The 17,680-nt window shown below is 54.8% G+C and overlaps 1 protein-coding gene across 2 annotated transcripts in view; it reads right to left on the bottom strand.

Annotated features, from left to right (window-relative positions):
• Positions 1 to 648: 648 nt before the first annotated feature.
• SLC12A3 (solute carrier family 12 member 3) overlaps positions 649 to 17,680 on the bottom strand; it is a 29,835-nt gene continuing 12,803 nt past the window's right edge. The window contains exons 16-26 of one of the 2 annotated variants that reach the window (XM_090260154.1): positions 16,600 to 16,711; positions 16,269 to 16,409; positions 15,126 to 15,232; positions 14,276 to 14,358; positions 13,083 to 13,160; positions 12,454 to 12,555; positions 11,389 to 11,500; positions 10,694 to 10,780; positions 7,696 to 7,831; positions 7,135 to 7,202; positions 649 to 1,294 (exon numbers count right to left, since the gene is read on the bottom strand). In XM_090260154.1, coding sequence (XP_090116280.1) covers positions 1,153 to 1,294; positions 7,135 to 7,202; positions 7,696 to 7,831; positions 10,694 to 10,780; positions 11,389 to 11,500; positions 12,454 to 12,555; positions 13,083 to 13,160; positions 14,276 to 14,358; positions 15,126 to 15,232; positions 16,269 to 16,409; positions 16,600 to 16,711 — 1,168 coding nt within the window. In that variant the 3' untranslated portion in view covers positions 649 to 1,152. The remainder of the gene's footprint in view (positions 1,295 to 7,134; positions 7,203 to 7,695; positions 7,832 to 10,693; positions 10,781 to 11,388; positions 11,501 to 12,453; positions 12,556 to 13,082; positions 13,161 to 14,275; positions 14,359 to 15,125; positions 15,233 to 16,268; positions 16,410 to 16,599; positions 16,712 to 17,680) is intronic. The other variant, XM_090260155.1, reaches the window with a different exon arrangement.

Raw genomic sequence — 17,680 nt, 5'->3', positions numbered from 1 at the left:
AGACCACCTACACCACTGCTCGCTCCATCTTTTACCGAGGGCCCCTCCTCCCCTGTCCTTTCACCTGGCCTTGGACTGGGTGTGCGCCTTTCTGGTCCTTTGCTCGCTCTTGCCTTCTTTATACACCCACACGCCTCTGCTTCTCCATTCCTGACCCACCATACCTTCATCCCTCACGAAATCTCCATTCCCTATCCCCAGCCAAACCTGAAACTGAATGCCTTCCCCAAGACTCCCTAAATCCTGCCCCTCCTTTGAAGCTCTTTCTTGATACGCCCACCATCCCTGTCAACAATCCTCCAGAGTGGTTTTTTGTTAGTTCTCTTTTCTTCCCCAAGGGATGAGGAGGGGGGCCATGTTAGTGAGGCCCATCACGACCTTGCTCCCATGTTTTTCAAACCATGGGTCACCACCCATTAGTGGGTTTCAAACTCAGTTTAGTGGATTGCAACCAACGTTCAAAGGTGAAAAAGAGTTAGAACAGCAAATATCGGCACGTGTCCCCTGTAATAAGGATAAGTATTGTTTGGGGGCGCTTTCAATTCAGTGTGCATTTGTGCCAAGTCTCAATATAAAATACATTTCTTACTGTGGGTTGTAGACCCCCAAAATTTGAAAGTCCCTAGTCTACCAGAGAAGCAGCCAAAATCATGAAGGCACATTGTTATTGAAAGTAAAGGAGGCAGTTAAAGACATTTGCATTGTCATGGAGGTTCCAAGAGCCCTTCATGCGTCCTGCAAGGGCTACAGGTATGTGTACGCAAGGTGCCTCTTCTCCTGGCCTTGGAGGAGACAGGCATGGTGAGGGAGTACTCCCAGGAAACGGCCAAGAGGCGCACCCAGCACTCTGACTCAAACTTGTCTATAAATCAAAGACTGAAATCTTAATTTGTTGTAATCAAAATCAAAAGAACTTAAAAGGACTATGGATTCACCAGGAAAATCTCCACCCAACTTCAAATGCTACTTCTCCAGCCCAGAGGATGTGGCCCATGGGAGCGGGGTCTGAGTTTGGAAATCTACCAGCTTCTTCAGTCGATCATCAGATGCTGCGGCTTAGAATGTGGCAGCACATGGGTCTGGTCTCTTCCCCGTGGAGAGGTAACTGTCCCACACACCCTCGGCTTCCGGCAGGCAAGGCCAAGCTTGGAGTTACTGGCAGTAAAAGGTGAGCACGTTTTCCTGGTTTCCTCGGATCAGGATGACAGGAGGTCTGAGGTCCTGGGACAGCGTCTCCAGCCAGGCCATGTACAGCGAGCTTGGGCACTTCCCCTTCCTCCCTATGGGCAAGGTGCTGCAAGACAAGAAGAAAGGCAGACAAGAAATTGCCCAGGTAGCCCAGCTTTTGCAGTTTACTTTCTGAACAGGAACTCTGTCTGGTGACCCCTTCGGAGCTGCTTCTTCTCAGCCACCCTAAGAATGACCTCCCACTCTCCGTAAGGGCATAACTCCAAATGGACCTTTGGCCATGAAGCATTTCTGACCAAAGCCACGATCTGCAAGGCCCCCGTGATTTGGTCCCCACCAGCCTCCCCAAGCTTACCTCCCCCCACCCTTAGCCTTGCTCACGGCCCTACAGCCACAGTACCTTTCTTCCTAGCCCTGAAAAATAAAAGGCAAGCTTGCTCCTGCCCCAGGACCTTTGCACCGAATGCTCTCTTCACCCAGAAGGCAGCATCCCTAGCTCTTAACCTAGTTGGCTCCTTTGAATCACCCAGATCTTGGCTTAAGGGCACCGCCTTCTCTGGTCACCCCCCTTTAGAGCAGGCCCCCATTTCTCTCTAGCACACCACCCTGTGTCACTGTGTTCCCAGCACGTCACATTCTCAAAATCCTCTTTCCATTAATTTGTTTGCTATCTGTCTCCCCACCCCCACGAGAATGTATCTGTTTATTCATGAGCAGGCTGGGTCTGTCTTAATCACTACCCTTCCCCTGTTCCTGGAACAAGATCTGATGCAGTTGGGATGTTAAGTGGGTGACTCCACCCCTCAGGCGACTTGAGTCACGCCAGCCTTGCTCCTCCAGCCACACGCTTGCCTGTGGCCACCACCATGTGACATGTTCAGCTGAGGGTCCTCATCCTGCTCCCTGCCCTGTAGGTAAGGCCTGAGAGCAGGTCTCGCCCTTGCCTTGGGAGGGCTTCTTGTTTGTACTGCAATGCTGTGCAAATAATGAGCTGCCCTGGGAGAATGTCCAGCCGTAGTTTTGTGACTATTTCGGGCAGTGGCTTTGCCACCATCCTGAGACTCCAAAAATCCATCCCGGTGACCCCGCCTGGCCAGCTCTCGGCTCTGGGAAAAGCCCGCATCTCACAGAGCCAGCTGGGGTCCCAGGAAGTTAGGGCCCCAGCACCTTACATGGAACGGTACCTTGTTTATTTTCCCAAAGAAGGTCCACAGGAATTATTTCATATGACCCTCAAAGCAACGCTGGGGAAAGGGCAGGACCTGCAGCACTGCCCTTTCCCCCAGCTGGGGAGTCCCAGGCAGAAAGGATGGGCCGTGTGACAGAGAAGCTGTCTGGGTTGTGGCTTTGCCACTTCCTCAGCCATGTGACTTCAACAGATGGCTCCCTGGCCCCGAGCCTCAGTTTTCTCTTTCCTGGGGTGAGGACACACAGGGCCCCCTGCCAGGATGTCGTGAGCCCAGATCAGTGGCTGTTACCATCCCTCCTTATTATTTACCAGCGGGAGGCGACCACGTCTGTAAGTGGCAGAGCCGGGATGGACCCAAGGCCCTGGGCTTGCCCACCCAGCTGCCTCTGCTCACTGCAACCCCCACTTCCGCTGAGAGGGCAAATCCAGGTCCCAAAACAGCATGCCCCGTATTTAAAATTCCACCCTCAAAGCTTCATTTGGGGCAACACTATCCTCTTTGAAAAAGCATGATCTCCAGGATGGGGAAAGGCATGTGGGAACAAGGAAATTTCATTAACTGAGCGTCACCTTAGAATGAATATGTGTCCGGTGACTTTCCAGGGAAAGGGAAGTGACATACTGAAACGAACCAGACTTCCTGATTTAACAGTTATGCCAAAGGCTGAAAATGCCCTCTGGGAACTATGACATCATTTTCAGGTACTGCACTCAGAAACTTCCAAGGCCGAGAGGGACTGGTGGCTGCATTATCAGGGTGGGGGATGTCCATCACCCCTCTGTGGCCTCTCAGGCGGAGCCTGGCCACTTAGGGGAGAAACAGGCTCCCTCCGCATGCAGCCCAGCGCCAGGCACAGACACTATTCCTGCTCACAGGATGTGTGCGCCTTAAGCTACTTATATTTAGAAATAAAGCCACTCCGGCACAAGGGACCTTTTGTTCACAGTTGTGTCTCTGAGCCACAAAGAGAGGCAGCCTTGGATCTAACCTGAATGCAAAGCGGTAACCCCACGTCAGAATCAAAACGCAATGGCTGCTTCATAGCTGCGAGGCCCTGGACAAGTTGCTTAGCCGTTTCGAGAGAGAGAGAGAGAGAAAGAGAGAGAGAGAGAGAGAGAGAGAGAGAGAGAGAGAGTGTGTTTGGGGGAAGGGCTGTGGGTAAAATAGAACCACTCCACAGAGTTTTGAAAATTAAGAAGGCCCAATACCTGAGTGTCAGACAGGCTCAATCCATAAAATGCAATGTTGATGATTATTTTGATGATTACTATTGCGCTTTGAGGAGGAAGTCTTTATAGAAACAAGAGGGGTCTAGACTCCAAAGTTGGACCACAGATAAGGTTGTTAATCCAGGCTGCCGGGCCGGTTACAAGCCTGGTTTATCAGCGGCGCTCGTTAAACTGAAATGTGGCTGTAATCAGATAAACTGCCGATTTGTAGGCAGTAAACAACCAAATTCTGCCTCAAACCGGATCTAGAAAACGGTCCCCTGTGCTCCAAAAATGCTGGAAGATGTGCTTTTGTCATGTTACCAAGGCTTGGGAGGATTTTTGTTTCCTCGGAATTTCTGGGGAATGCGGGTTTCTGGACTCCAGCCCAGACCCTGATCTGGAAGGAATGGAGGAATTTGTCATGTTCGCCAGCCCTCTGGCGGTTCTGCTGAAGTGACGCCCAAAGTGAACTTTCAGAAGGCCGTGGGGTTGGAGATTAGCGGTACAAAAACGCAGCTCCCCACCCTCCCGGACCCTCCCGGAGGGGTCGGCCTGACAGACAACAGCCGGTTCCTTTGAGCAGCAGCTGCCGGCTGCCACCACGGGCTGGGACAGGGTGTGCAGGCGGCTCCTCCAAGGTGACTGGACTCAATGTTATCTCTCGGCTAATCCCACAAAGGCTGTGGGGCAGGGAATAGCCTTCCCTATGGGGCATGGGGGGGCGGGGGAGGTGCCAGGTGCCAGCAGGTGGTCATCTCCCAGCTGCCGAGAGCCTGACTCCTTGTAGTGGCAGATACACTTGTTAGCCTCACTGACTTCAATAAATCTTAAAAATCACTCCGTGGAACTGTTTTCTATACTCAGGGAAGCTGAGGCTCAGAGAAGTAGGTGCCTAAGGCCACACAATGAGCTGATTGCAGAGACAAAATCCCAGCCTGCTTCTCTGAACAGAGGTGGCATTCATGACGGGGTGGTGTGACATGCCCACGCAGCCCAGCTGGCACACACCAGGTGCCACACCCAAGCAAAGGCTGGAGAGCCGTCCCAGGACGAAGCTGGTCCCACTGCCTTGCGCTGTGACCTAGTCTTCACCTAGGCCAACCTTGCCCTGGGGACATTCTCTAAAGGCTGCTGGCCAGAAGCTTGGAGAGAAGTCTAGCCCTTTTTCTCATCACCGTTTCCACTTCAAAAAACTGTCTCCCTAAGAGCCCCAGGGAGCATGGTTTCAGGCAGAGCCAGTTCCGAGGGTGTGCAAACTGCACATTGGCGCAGCCCTGTACTTCGAAGGGTGCCATGCTGGGCGGCTCCCACGCTGGCCTTCACACCCTGCTGACGCCATCTTGACAGTCTTAATAAGTTTGGAACAAAGGGCCCCCACATTTTAATTCTGCACCAAGGCCTCACAGATTGCGCCTTCGGTCCTGGTTTCAGGGTAGGAAAAAAGCCGTTCCCATCGGCTTCTTGGCTGAACTGCAGAATTCCCAGGTGGCTGGACCCCGGGAAATGTGAGAAAGGCCAATATTTGCCTTGGCAGATACCCCCGTTCCCTCTGAGCTAGGCCTCTCTGGGAGAGGGCACTCTGGCGGCATTGCTGGCCATGTTCTTCCTCATGGCCTCTGAGAGAGGAGAGCCACCGTGAGACCCTGTCTGTGCCACTGTCCCCTCCCATTTACCCAGCCTTGGCCGGTCCCCAGCCGAGGCGGCGCATTGCTGGACACAGGCGGCAGCGCGGCAGCCTGAGGGTCTGACTGGCACGGAGCCTGCCCGGTGGGCTGTGGCGGCCTCTGCGTCTGCTGCCCGGGCTTGGCACCGACATCAGTAGGGGGTGGCCAAGGGCCAAAGAGGGTTGGGTAAGCCCCAAACAAGCAGGAATCGATTTTCTTCTGAAATGACCTGGGTCCCCTTTGCCAAGCTGAGTTTGGCAGCAAAAGGCTGTGACAGATAAGGGAAGAGCAGTGGTGAGGGTCATTGGTGACAGTAACAAGGAGACAATTCTGAGGTGTCCTAAATTAAATGACAGCAGGCCAGAGGACGGAGGAAGAGGCAGGAAGGGGTTAATCAGTAAACAGCACAGGGCCAAACCAACCGGAGGACTGCTCACGCTCCTGCTCCTGCGTGTGTATTGGAGCGCTGGTCTAACTCCCAGGTGGCTGGTTCCACCATGATCTAAAAGAGGGAGCCTGGCGCCTGCACAGCCATCAAAGCCCACGGCCAATCCACGGGCGCAGACGCTGCTTCCTTAAGGACTCCTGTGCCCCACTTCAAATTCTTTCACAACACCTGGCTGGTGTGGCGCAGTGGATCAAGTGCTGGCCTTGTGGACCAAGGGGCCGCCGGTTCGATTCTCAGGCAGGGCACGTGCCTGGGTTGTGGGCCAGGTCCCCAGTTGGAGGCGCGTGAGAGGCAACCACACATTGATGTTTTTCTCCTTCCTTCTCCCTCCCTTCCCATCTCTCTAAAAATAAATAAATAAAATCTCTAAAAAAAAAACCACAACCCAAAACTTAGATCTCTCTCCCCTCTACCTGATGTATAAAATGCTCCACAACTCCGGGACTCTGGCCCTGCTGGCTTTTCCCCCAGGCACAGCCATGGGGGTCACACTCCCTGGCCCAGGACCTGGTTTCCTGTCCTTTTCTTCCTCCCCCGCCCCCCCAGCAAGGCCCAGTAAATCCCTTCTTTTAAAGAGACCTTCAGTCCTGAAAGTTAAGACTTCCGTTTAACAGCTCTCAGGTAAGGCTGTCCCCCAGGGAGACAGGCCAGTGAGCCAGGACAAGTCAACGGGGACACTGAGACAGCTGAACGAGCTGGCCAAGGAATTTACAGCCAGGTACAGAAGGTCACCTCCCTAGAGATGACATCGAGGCCTCCGTTGCATTTCAGCTCCAGTCCCAGAAAAGCAGCAAAACCAGGTGGGGGACACCAGGACCAACTGCAATGACTAACAACCCCCTGCCCTGTCACTGACCAATCAGGGGAGACCACGACCCTGACAGGGCTCACCTGTGGAACTGATGACTATTCTGCTGAGATCCACCCCCCACCCCAGACCTCCCCTAAGATTCCCGCCTGCAAGACAGAGAGAAAGGCCTCAAGACAAAAGACCCAGGGCATGCTCTCTGCCTGTCCCTTTCCCCCTGCCCACGACAGGCACACATCTCCTCAACTCTTAAGGGTCCCCAGGAGACTTGCAACCAGGGAGCAAAGGGCAGCGGCAGCTCATCCTGGGCTGACCCCCTGCACCTGTCCCCAGGACCCCTTCTCTCTGACTTCCCAGTGAGCTCAGGCAGCCCAGCCTAGGCTCTCCTGTTGCTTCTGTGCTAGGCCCTTCCCGTTTCACTGTCCCCAGCTTTAATAAACGTACCCTCATAGTCCCCTGGACTCATGTTGTGAAATCTTTCCTACACAAGGTCATGAAGCCAAGTACTACCAGCTGGCCCTGGGCAGACCCTCTTAGGACCAGGTCTCCTGACACCCAGCAGTGGCCACCCTTCCAATACAGACGACCTTGGCCTCCGACACAGGCTTCTCCTCCTGCTACTCACATGACGACGAGAGCTGCATCTCGGGAGTAATCCAGCAGAATCTCATTCAGCCTCACCTGCCGCAGGGACTGGGGCGGGGAAAAGCCACTCCGTCACTTCTCACGGCCTCAGGAGCAGTCCCTGCCAAGCTCAGGGGACTCTTTTAACATCCCAGACAGGATGCAGGCATTGTTCCCCCTAAATTATTATCAATTCGCCTGCCTCCGAGAAGGAAGGGGACCCCCATGGTAATGAAGTGCCAAGCTCACCTCCGTGAGAAGTCAGCCCTCCTGGGTTTTTCCTTGCCTGCCCTTATTACCACAACCAGCAGGACAGGGTGGGAGGGGAGGGGGCGGGGGTAGAGGGGAGAGTTGGGACTGCTGATCGTTTCAAACAGAGAGAACTGAGCAAGGCATGATGGTGTTCGGAGGGCACTTGATCAGGTGGACTTGAGTAGGGGTGGGCCCATCCTCCCTAACAGGATAGGAAGCTCAGGACAGAGGGGCACAGGGTCCTGGCCCAGGGGAGTGCCCGCTGCCATCCCCACCCCCACCCCCAGCAGGACCCTTCTCCCTCCTGCACCTTGACCCTGTTCCTGTTAATCTCCTCATCCGAGATCTTCCAGGGGCAGTCCCGCCTCAGCTCGGTGACGGTGGCCTCATCCTTGAAGCCATCGTTCAGGCGGAAGGGCGCGATCATGTCCTCAAACCGCTTGGTGCTGGGGACCGAGAGAGCGGGTGAGACCGGGTGAGATGGTCCCGTTTCCAGGGAAACCAGGTCCCTGGAGGGTGCCACAGGGACACGCTTTTCAGGCTGCGCCCTGTTCTGACGCTGCCGTTGACACCAAAGCAGCCTCCATGTTGAACTCACGAGTCTCCTGTGACAGCTGACGTGGGGTGCAGCTCCACCCACCGACCATGCCCAAGGGTTTACTGAGCACTACGCTGGGCCAGGCTTGGTGCTACACACAGTGACCAAACTTGACAGAGTCCCCTGTCCTCCTGGATCTCAGGCTCTGCTGGGCGGTAAATCAGATCAGCAGTTTGATGGAGGCACAAACTGGGTACTGGGATGGGACTCAGGGGGGTCGGGAAGGCCTCTGGACCCAAAGGATGCCTGTCCTTCCGAAGCCAGCGATGCTCAGGGCAGGGTGCCGGAGCAAGCCGAACGGAAGGTGCAAAGGCCCCGAGCAGAAGTGTGCCTGGTCTGCTTGAGAAGCAGCGTGGGCGCAGGGCGCGCGCAGGGCGGGTCGGGGAGACGAGGCCCAGGTGCGCAGGCCTTTGTCACTTGCCCCGAGTGAGACAGGAAGCTGTTGGGGGCTGTTCTGTGTGGTCTGACTTCCGTTATTAAAGACAGAAATTCAGACTGGCTGGCATTCAGAGGCAGCCATGGGCAGCCACGTGGGCAGATGAGCTCACCTGGGGACAGAATAAAGAGCAGAGAAGAGGGTCCAGGGCCGAACCCCAAGGATGCCAAGGACAAGTGTCACCCAGATCAAGAAGGAAGAGGCAGCAAAGGAAACTCAACGTCTGTTGAGGGAGGAGGAACTGGTAGAGGGTGGCGTCTTAGAAGCCAAAAGAACCATTTCGAGAAGGGTCACTGTCCGGTACGGCAGAGAGACAGAGGACGATGAGGTCAGAAGTGGCCCTGGGCACCTGGCAGTGCGGGGTCACTGTGACATTGGCGGGAGTGATTTCGTGGATCAGTGGGGTGGAGGTCAGACTGGAGTGGGGTGGAGGAGGGGGGGGTGGGGAGGAAAAAGTGACAGGGTGTGCCATTTTTTTGGAGATGTTTGGCTGTGCAAGGACAGGGAGCAACAGCCCAGGAGGCGGAGGCAGATGCAAGAGCAAAGCAAGAGATTTTAAAGAGCAGGGGTGATGGATGAGGCCTGCGGGCTCGCTCCCACTGTCCTCCCTCACTGGGAAGGCCTTCTTCCCTTGTCTCTCTGTGTTCATGGCCTTTCTCAAGGCTTTGCTCCTCCACCAACAGACACGACCCTATTCTCCTTGGCATTCTGGTCCGTCTCTGAAGCCTACACTGAGCTGGAGTAAACCCTGGGGGGCGGGGCTGCAAATGACTCCTCTCCGCCCCTGCAGCCCCAAGCACCGCCTGGGCAAATGGCAGGAGTCAGTACATCCATCACTGTTAAATAGTCCCTTTCTTCCCAATGTGATTTCCTCCCCTCTTAGGGGAGGTCCTTACCTTTATCGAGGAGATAAAGTCCTGCAAAACCTCAAGTAGATTGATTTATAGGAAGCAAATCCTATTGTTAAAGTCTTATTTTAAGAATATGAAACTGAATGACTGGAAAAGTATTTACATGATCCCTTCTGACTCCCCAGTTGGGCCTTGCTACAATTCGTATTGGGTTTGCTGACAGTCTGAGCACTTGACATTTCGTGGAGGGAGGCAGGCAGTTCTTGCCCGGATCATTCAACATTTTCCCCACTCCAACCATCACTGTGTTAACATAACATGGGGCTGCAGCTGCCTGGTCCTGCCCCGGGGCCTTTGCACATTCCTTTATCTCCAGTGGGGCAGGGACCAGCCTCTGCTGCAGCCCCTGCAGAAGGAGCTGCCCTCCAGCCATGTGTTTTGGAGAACGTGACTCTGCCAACCCTGTCCAAGGCCAACGGGACCAAAAGTAGCCAAGAAATAGGCTTTCCAGTAACCTCTACCTTGGCCTGGAAGAAAGGGATAAGCTGGGCCAGTCATATTTCTTTTTCAGGAACTTAAAATAGGCAATATCTGGAGAGGAAGGCAGTCTGACTGCACAGAAAGGTCAAATGCAGGGCTCCGAAGCCACACGAGTAGGCAAAAGCCACAAATCCAGCATTGATTGAACACTGACTCTAGGCTGGGCGGGGTGCTAAATACTTTACATGGATTGTCGCTAAGACAGTGGTTCTCAAAGCAGATGCCTGGACCAGCACAGTGAACCTGTTAGAAATGCAGGTTCTCAGGCTCTCCCCAGACCTACCAACTCAGATCTTGGGGGTGGGACCTGGCCAGCTGGGTTCACGCAAGCTCTCCAGGTGATTTGGGGGAACACCAGTTTGAGAACCACTGCTTTGAGAAAACACTCTGGTGGTTGGAGAAAATTTAGAGCACTAGTCACCTTTGAAGGTAAAATCAGCCTTTTATGAACAGCCAGACCCTGGGCTTAGGAAGTGTGTAGCCAGAGACACCCTCAGCCCCCAGACCTGGGGTGAGGGGGTCCCTTGTGGGTGATACACCAGCCTCTGCTCAGGTGGCAGAACAGCCATGATCTGCACCTGCACATGCTTAAAGGACACTTGTTCTAAAAAAAGCATCCATGTCAACTTTCATCAGCCTCCAGCCCAGGTGTGTTTCAGGCAAAGACCAGAGCTCTGATATGCAAAGAGAGGCACACAAACAGGAAAACAAGCAGCTGGAGGCTCCGACCCTTCTGCTTTCGTTCCATGAGCCCAGGCTAGGTGGGGACGGGGAGGACAGGGCCTCTGCCCTTGACTCAGCGGAGAGAGGGGGCAATGGACAGAGCGGTGTGCAGAGCGCAGACTGGCCCTTCTGCCTGGGACCCCCACTACGGAGAACTCACTGCTCAGCCCGCGGCTTCTGGTTGATGTCAGGAAGGACGTGAACTTCGTGGAATCCCAGTCGGAACTTGCTCAGCAGAGAAATGATCCTGGACGATGGAGATATTTTTAAATGCGTCTGTTCATTCCATGAGTTTTTATTGCTCGCCTGGCTGCATGCCGTCCCCTGCCAAGCCCCCAGCCAGGGCCACACTCGCTTACTTAGGTAGGAGATTAGCATGCGTTCCGAGCAGAGAGCCCTCCTGAAGGGTCAGCCACAAAGTTGGGGTAGATTGTCACTTATCCAGTGGGATTTGCTGCCCCATCTCCAGGCTACTAAAGTCACCTCTTGTCTCCCCAGGAACAGCGACCCACGCTTGGGGGTGGGGTGGACAACTGCCCTGAAGGATTCTAAGCTCTGCCTCATTTCTCATGAGGAAGGGTCTTCTCCAGCCTTCCTTTCACACAGGTGTCTCTTTGAGCAGGTGTGTGATTTTAAAACGTCACACCCCTCCCTGTCATGGTGGGACTGGGGCAGCTGCATCTTAGCAAAGGAGACGGGATGCAGAAACAACCTCTGAAATGGACAGAAACCTGCTCCTGCCCAGGGCTCCCTCACCGCAGCTGTGACTTGGACTGAGTTGAGCCACTTGGGGACAAGGGCAGAGGGGGAGGGGTGCTGAGATGGCCCTGGTACCCACCAGTGCTCCCCACTTACGCCCTCCTCTCCTGGTCCATCCTGTTGATCTGGCCTCCCACAAACACCCGGATCCGGCATTTGCTCCATCTTTTCTTGCGGCCGAGGAGGTAGGGGATGAGAAGGGTGAGGCCTGGCCAGGAGGGTCCCCGGGAATTGAGAGGAAAATGCTCTCAGGGTGGGGCACTCACTGCGTTCTCACCCCTTCCCCTCCCTGGGCCTCAGTTTACCCATCTGTATAATAGGCATGCCGGCTAACCTAGAGTGGCACACAGCCCTCTGTGGGCTTGGGTTTATTTGGCCTGCACCATGTTTTTAAATAAGTGAGTTGGCATTTAATAGTGGGAGGCTTTCACGTGAAAATCAGGATCTCTGGCACTTCCTGATGATTGGCTAGTGGGTGGGAGTCCCCTCATCCCCCCCCTGTCACCTCTCCACACAAGGCCAAGGACCAGCTGTCACTTATGATTGTGGAACTCAGGACAAGTTATTTCACCACTCTGTGCCTCAGTTTCCTTCTTTGTAAAGGGGGTTAATAACAGTTCCTGCCTGGGGATTGCGTTAGGTGAGCCCATGTAAAACACTTAGCCTCAAGTATATAGTAAGTGCTCAGTCATATTAGCCATCATTAATAGAATATAGTCCATGGGAGCAGAAACATTTTCTATCTAGGACTTTATCAAAAGTTAGAACAATACAGCTGAGAGTCATATGTTTAAAGCTGAGAGATTATATTTCTTTGGGAAGTAAAGCAGATTCCTAAGCTTTCCTGTGCACCAGCCCACCTTCCCCATTTATGTCACCTGCTATGACCCCTATGGCCATCGAGCCTGAAGGTTCCATCTCATGTTGCCATCAGCTCCTTCCCTTAAGTCCTCATTTTACAGCTGAAAAACTGGCCAAGAGAGGACCCGACTAGGCTCCCTCAAGCCCAGTGGTGGGTCCAGGGACCCCTGTCTCCCTTAGTGGGGCGCTGAGGCCCCACCAGAGGCCTTGCTAGGAGTGGCCAGGAACGGGAGGCCAAGGGACAGAGTCATGGAGGGAAGACAGCCGGGGGCAGAGCGAGGTCCGAGGGCACTCACTCACCTCCATCATCAAACAGCCAGTAGATGTCGATGGTCTTCTTGCCCTGCTCAGACTGGAAGATGGTGCTGGCCTGCTCCTCCCGCACCAGGGCCTCGGGGTCCACTGCAGGAGCAGAGGGGCTGGGCACCAAGGAGCAGAGCACCCCCAAACGCCCCAGTCTGCCTGCTAACAGCCAGCAGTCCCATCAGGTGGACTGGGTGTTCGCAGACACCTGCGCCCCACTGAGGGCCTGCAGGGTGGGGGGCGTGGCCCAGAGCACCGCCAGGGGCCCCTCTGACTCCAAGACTCCAGGTTGCCCCTCACAGATACCCAGAGGATGCCCACAGCTCCTGCACGGGGGTCAGGGGGAAACTGAAGGAGAACCCCACTCCTCCCCTAACATTTGAACATGGCCAGAGAGCCTTGGAGGGGGTGGGACACGGGTCCCAGAGCCCGCTGGGTGGGTGCCCACGGTGCCCAGACACTGAATTCCCCTGCAGGTCTGCAGTCTTTAATGCTGCCCAGCCACCCCCTCACCCCCACAGCTCCCCAACCCCAGAAGTCTCAGGTGCTTCCTGCCTCCCATGCGGCCCCCATTAGCTGCCACACAGGGTGAGTATCCTGAGCCTCTGAGTGGGGTGGGGACTGACGTGTGCCAGAGACTGATGGCCTGGCCCTGCTAGCGCTGGCTTCCTTGCCGTCCTCTGCTGGGTCAAACACGGGGTTAACTGCAAGAGAGGAACAACAGCTGTGTTCCCAGCCTGTCCTCACCTGGGCACTTCCCGTTCCTCCTCTTCTGGGCTCTCCCTTACACAAGAAAGGAAGTCCCAACATGTCACCTTCCACTGATCTGTCTTGGCCTCCTTCTGACCCGGCTCTTCCTGCCCCAGCCCCACCCGGTTTCCTTCTGCCCCTCAAACAGGACACCCTCATTCGCCACAGCCCTCGGTAGTGGGTGTCCTGGGAGCCAGGAGCAGCGTTCCCCAGTACGCCCTTCTCAGCAAAAGGCCCCCTGCCCAGAGAGGGCTTCCTGACCCGCACCCTGGTTTGGCGACACTGTCTGAGGTGACTCATGGGTCCACTACATTTCCCATGAGAATGGCATGTCCCCAAGGGAAACTTAGTTTTGTTCCCTTCTGCACCCCCAGGGCCCAGAACTGCATCCTCAGGGGCATGGGGCTGCCTTGTAAAGACTTTTTGCAGAAATAGTCACCGAACGGCTCTGTGCCAGGCAAGCCCCGGCACTCTGTGACGAGACCCAGGCCCTGCCTGCGACAGACAGCGTCCACACCTTCGGTCCCCTAGCAGCCCCCAGATTGTTTTCACACGTGTTATTTACTTCACATTAATCCAGAGACTGCATATTCATATGTGATCTTACATGTTAAACACATCCCTACTCCGTGCCCCAGCGAGGGTCTTAGAGACCAGAACGTCCGGTTTCCGTGGCCCTTAGGTGTGTACTGCATATTCCGATGCATTCAGGTGGGGGTTCTCCTCTCCCCTCTTTGTTTTCTTCCCCCCATGAGGTCCTCATTACTCCATCTGGTTACAGAAGCCCTGACCACGATGCCGGGAGCTCTGAACTCTGGTCTGTCCCCAGCTGGAGGCGGGACCTCGAACTGATGGCTTCCCCTTTCTGGACCTCAGCTTCTCCATTTGGAAACCTGATGCGCTCGAAGGGACCACTGAAAGCTGACTTTCTAGGGCTCTGTGGCCCATATTCCTTACTCGTTTTGCCCTCTCTTCCCTCTACCACTTAAAAAAAATTGGGTTCTAGAACTTTCTGGGAGGCTGTTCCGGTTTCCGACAGGGGTGCCGGGCAGGTGGGGTGTGCACTCACTGTGCGCCTGCATCACCTCCGAGATGTTGAGTCCCTCGCGCATCCTCATGACGCACACTCCGTAGTTGAAATCAAAGGCATCACTGGAGGGAGAGGAGGTGGGTCAGGCTCCTCAGCCCAGGCCCCAGCCCCCAGGAGACCAGATGTCTAGGGCTGGCCCTGCCTCCCACCACCCCCTTTCTCCTTTCTGGGCTTCAGTCTCCCCATCTGTGAAATGTGTAGGCAGAACTTAAAAGTCCCCAGGACCCTCTAGCACTGTGGTGTGTGCACAGTGGATCCCGTGGACCCTACACTCAGGGGGAAACTGAGTCAGACCAGTCTTCGAGCTGGGCTCTGTCCTCCTGATACATTTGAATAACCCTCACAGTTCTGCCAACAGAGGTGGGGATGGGATTCAGTGCCCTCATTTTACAGACACAAAGCTGAGTTCTGGGACATAACTTGCCCTTGGTCACACACTAATGAAGTGGCCACTGTGGTTAGAATTAAACAGCTGAGACTGTAAACCCTGCCCGGGGCACAAGGTTGTCCACCCAAACACCCACATTTTCAACTTCTCTGTAAAATTAGAAGATCTGGCAACAGTGGGCCCGCGTTTCCTCCTGGGCACAATTGGTTGGAGCCAAGTAGCTCTCCCCAGTTTGCCGCAGTCTCCACTGCTCCCTATAGTCCCACATTGGGGCCACTTAGCTCTTTGTATGACCTGCCTGATCTCTTTCCCAGCTCTGAACCAGTGACTCAGTATCAGATGTCCCAACTGCTTCCCCTCCACCCTGCACTTCCCAAGGCCCAGAACCCCAAAGGCCCAAATGGTCAGACCCCAGGCCTGCCCCCTCGTGCCCTCACTTACTGCAGGATGCCGATGTAGTCCTCCACCGTGGCCGGGTGAGCCGACTGCCAGTTCTTCTTGAATCCAACCACCAGGATGTTGGGCTTCATCCTCCCAAGACCTGCTGCCTGCAGAGGGTGGGGGGCACAAGGTGAGGGATCAGGCCTCACGCTCCGGGGGCCCTGTTCTGTGACCAGGGTAGGCAGGGCTCTCTCTCAGCCCTGGCTGCCATCTCCACCATGAATGAGGCCCCAGGAAACGTACCCCTGTCCTGGGCCCTGCCTGCCTGGACTCACCCACGAGAGAGGTATACCTATAGCCAAAGCCACCCCCTGTGGCCTGTCCAAGCCTGGGCCAATGACTGGACTGTCCCATTTGTTCTGGATTATCCCAGCTTCTGTTTCTCTCTCCAATTATTTCTCATAACAAAGAACGTGACCTTGGATGTTAAGCTTGGCATATTCCTGGGTCATCTAATCCATACATCCTTAATAGTTATTTTTCTTAATGTTTAAAATATTCATATTTCAACGTGAAATTTACATTACAAAACTAATCATTCTAAAGTGCATAATTCAGTGGCATGTAGTACAATCACAGTGTTGCGCAACCATCACCTCGATCTCCTCCCAAAATATCTGTATGACCCCAAGAAGGAGACCCTGTATGCCCTTTCTCTTAATTTTGAGAAATATTTAAAACTATTAAAAGAGGTTCCCATATGTTGACTCAGAATTAACAACTGTTATGTTATCCACGGATCCCATTTTAGTGATGAGAAAACTGAGCAGTAAAATGAGTTGCCCCATGGAATATTCTAGAACTTGATCTGAAGAGTGGTTTCATATCACAGAGTCGTATCTGGGTATGTAAACATTTACACTTAACAGTTTTTCACTTTGCTGTCAGTAAATTATATCTAACACACACACACACACACACACACACACACACACACAGTGAGCCCAAGATCGCATGACCCACACAGGCTTCTAAGTCAGTTTTCCCAAGTCAGTGTGCCCGGAAGCAGCATATCTGGAGAGGCAAGAAAGGTGGGGCTCCTGTTGCAGCCAAAGGGACTCTAACTAGCCCCTTGGGAGGTCCTGCCTTTCAGGCTGTCACACCAAGCAAGAAGTCCTGCAGGAAAGCCCCAAACCCACAAACCTGCATGAGAATCTGGACCCCACTGCGGAGGTCCTCGGCGGTGACGTCCGAGTAGAAGGCCTTGATCTTCCTCTTGTTGAGCCACTTGGTGTGCCCATTGGCGATGGCCCGGAGCTCTGGCATCCTCTGTTTGCGGTGTCCCTGTGGGTGGGGTGCAGCTGATATTGGGGGGCTGCCTTCACCCTCTGGTCTGAAACTTAGCTTCTCCTGCCCTGGAGGCTGCCCCCTGGGTTCAGCAATATCCAGTTTTCAGGCATCGGGGAGGGAGTAGGAGGGTAGGGGCTGGCCCCTACAGGAGTACAGCCCCACCCCACCTCCAGGGGGCACTCACAATGAGCACGTGGCCACAGATCATCAGGCTGAGGTTCCGAGTGAAGGTGCCCACAAAGTCCACCAGGGCCGGGCGGAAGTTAGGGGGCCCCGTGAGCACCAGGCACTGTGGGCTGAGCAGGGGAAGGGAAAAGGACATGAGCCCTCAGGATAGAGCCCACGGGGGTCTGGATGCCTACATAGGCACCCAGGATTCCCACCACTGCCTGGGTCTCCCTTCTCGAAGCCACTGTGTGGCCTCCAGCAGGACCCTGCACACTCTGGGCCTCAGCTTCCCATCTGTGACTCAAGAGTGAATTCCAGGACCTTCCAGGTCTCGTGGTGGCCAGCGCGCTGGGTCTCCTTTGTCCTTCCTGCTGAGGCCACCAAATACTCCACGTGGGCAAAGCACCCTTTTTACTATACCTGGTGCTCTCCCCTCGCGCCCAGCCCAGCATGGTGGTGGGAAGAATAAAGACAGGGAGTGGGGAGACCCGTCACTTACAAGCTCACTGTGTCACCTGGGTGGGTGACTCAGCCTCTGGGTCACGGTCAAGGGCCACTGTCAGACTCAGAGCCAAATTGGCCACCCAGCTGTGTGGTCTGGGGCCAGTTACTTAACCCCTCTGTGCCTCAGTGCACTCCTCTGTGAACGCACCACAGAGCTGTGGCGAGACTCGGAGGTGTGTAAGGCACTCGGCGCAGCGATGCGACACAAATGGAACCGTGATGAGCATTGCGACCTGGCAGGAAGGGGGTCCTGGGCACACGCCTCTCCTCGCTAAGGAGGCAAATCAGCTTTGGAGAGCGCCCAGGAGAGACTCATCACAGTCTGCTTCCCAGGCCCTTGTGATGGAAATGACAACACCAGACCCCCCTAATGAAAAGATGGAGCCCCTGACACTTCAAAGAGCATATTCTGCTGTGGAAATGGAGGTACAGAGAGGCCACTCCACTTGCTCTGTCCCCTTGGTTGGGCACTGTCAACCCCAGCCCCCTGGCTGCCATGTGGTGCTCTTCCACCTCTGTCCCCTCTCTGGTGGGGTCTGCCCGCGTCACGTGGTAGGGCTTGGCCTGGAGCCTCCCAGAGCAGGGCCATGGTG

This window comes from Furipterus horrens, unplaced genomic scaffold (assembly GCF_987537825.1).
Source record: "Furipterus horrens unplaced genomic scaffold, mFurHor1.1.pri manual_scaffold_13, whole genome shotgun sequence".
NCBI lineage: Eukaryota > Metazoa > Chordata > Mammalia > Chiroptera > Furipteridae > Furipterus > Furipterus horrens.
This window is presented reverse-complemented; position numbering and strand designations above follow the sequence as displayed.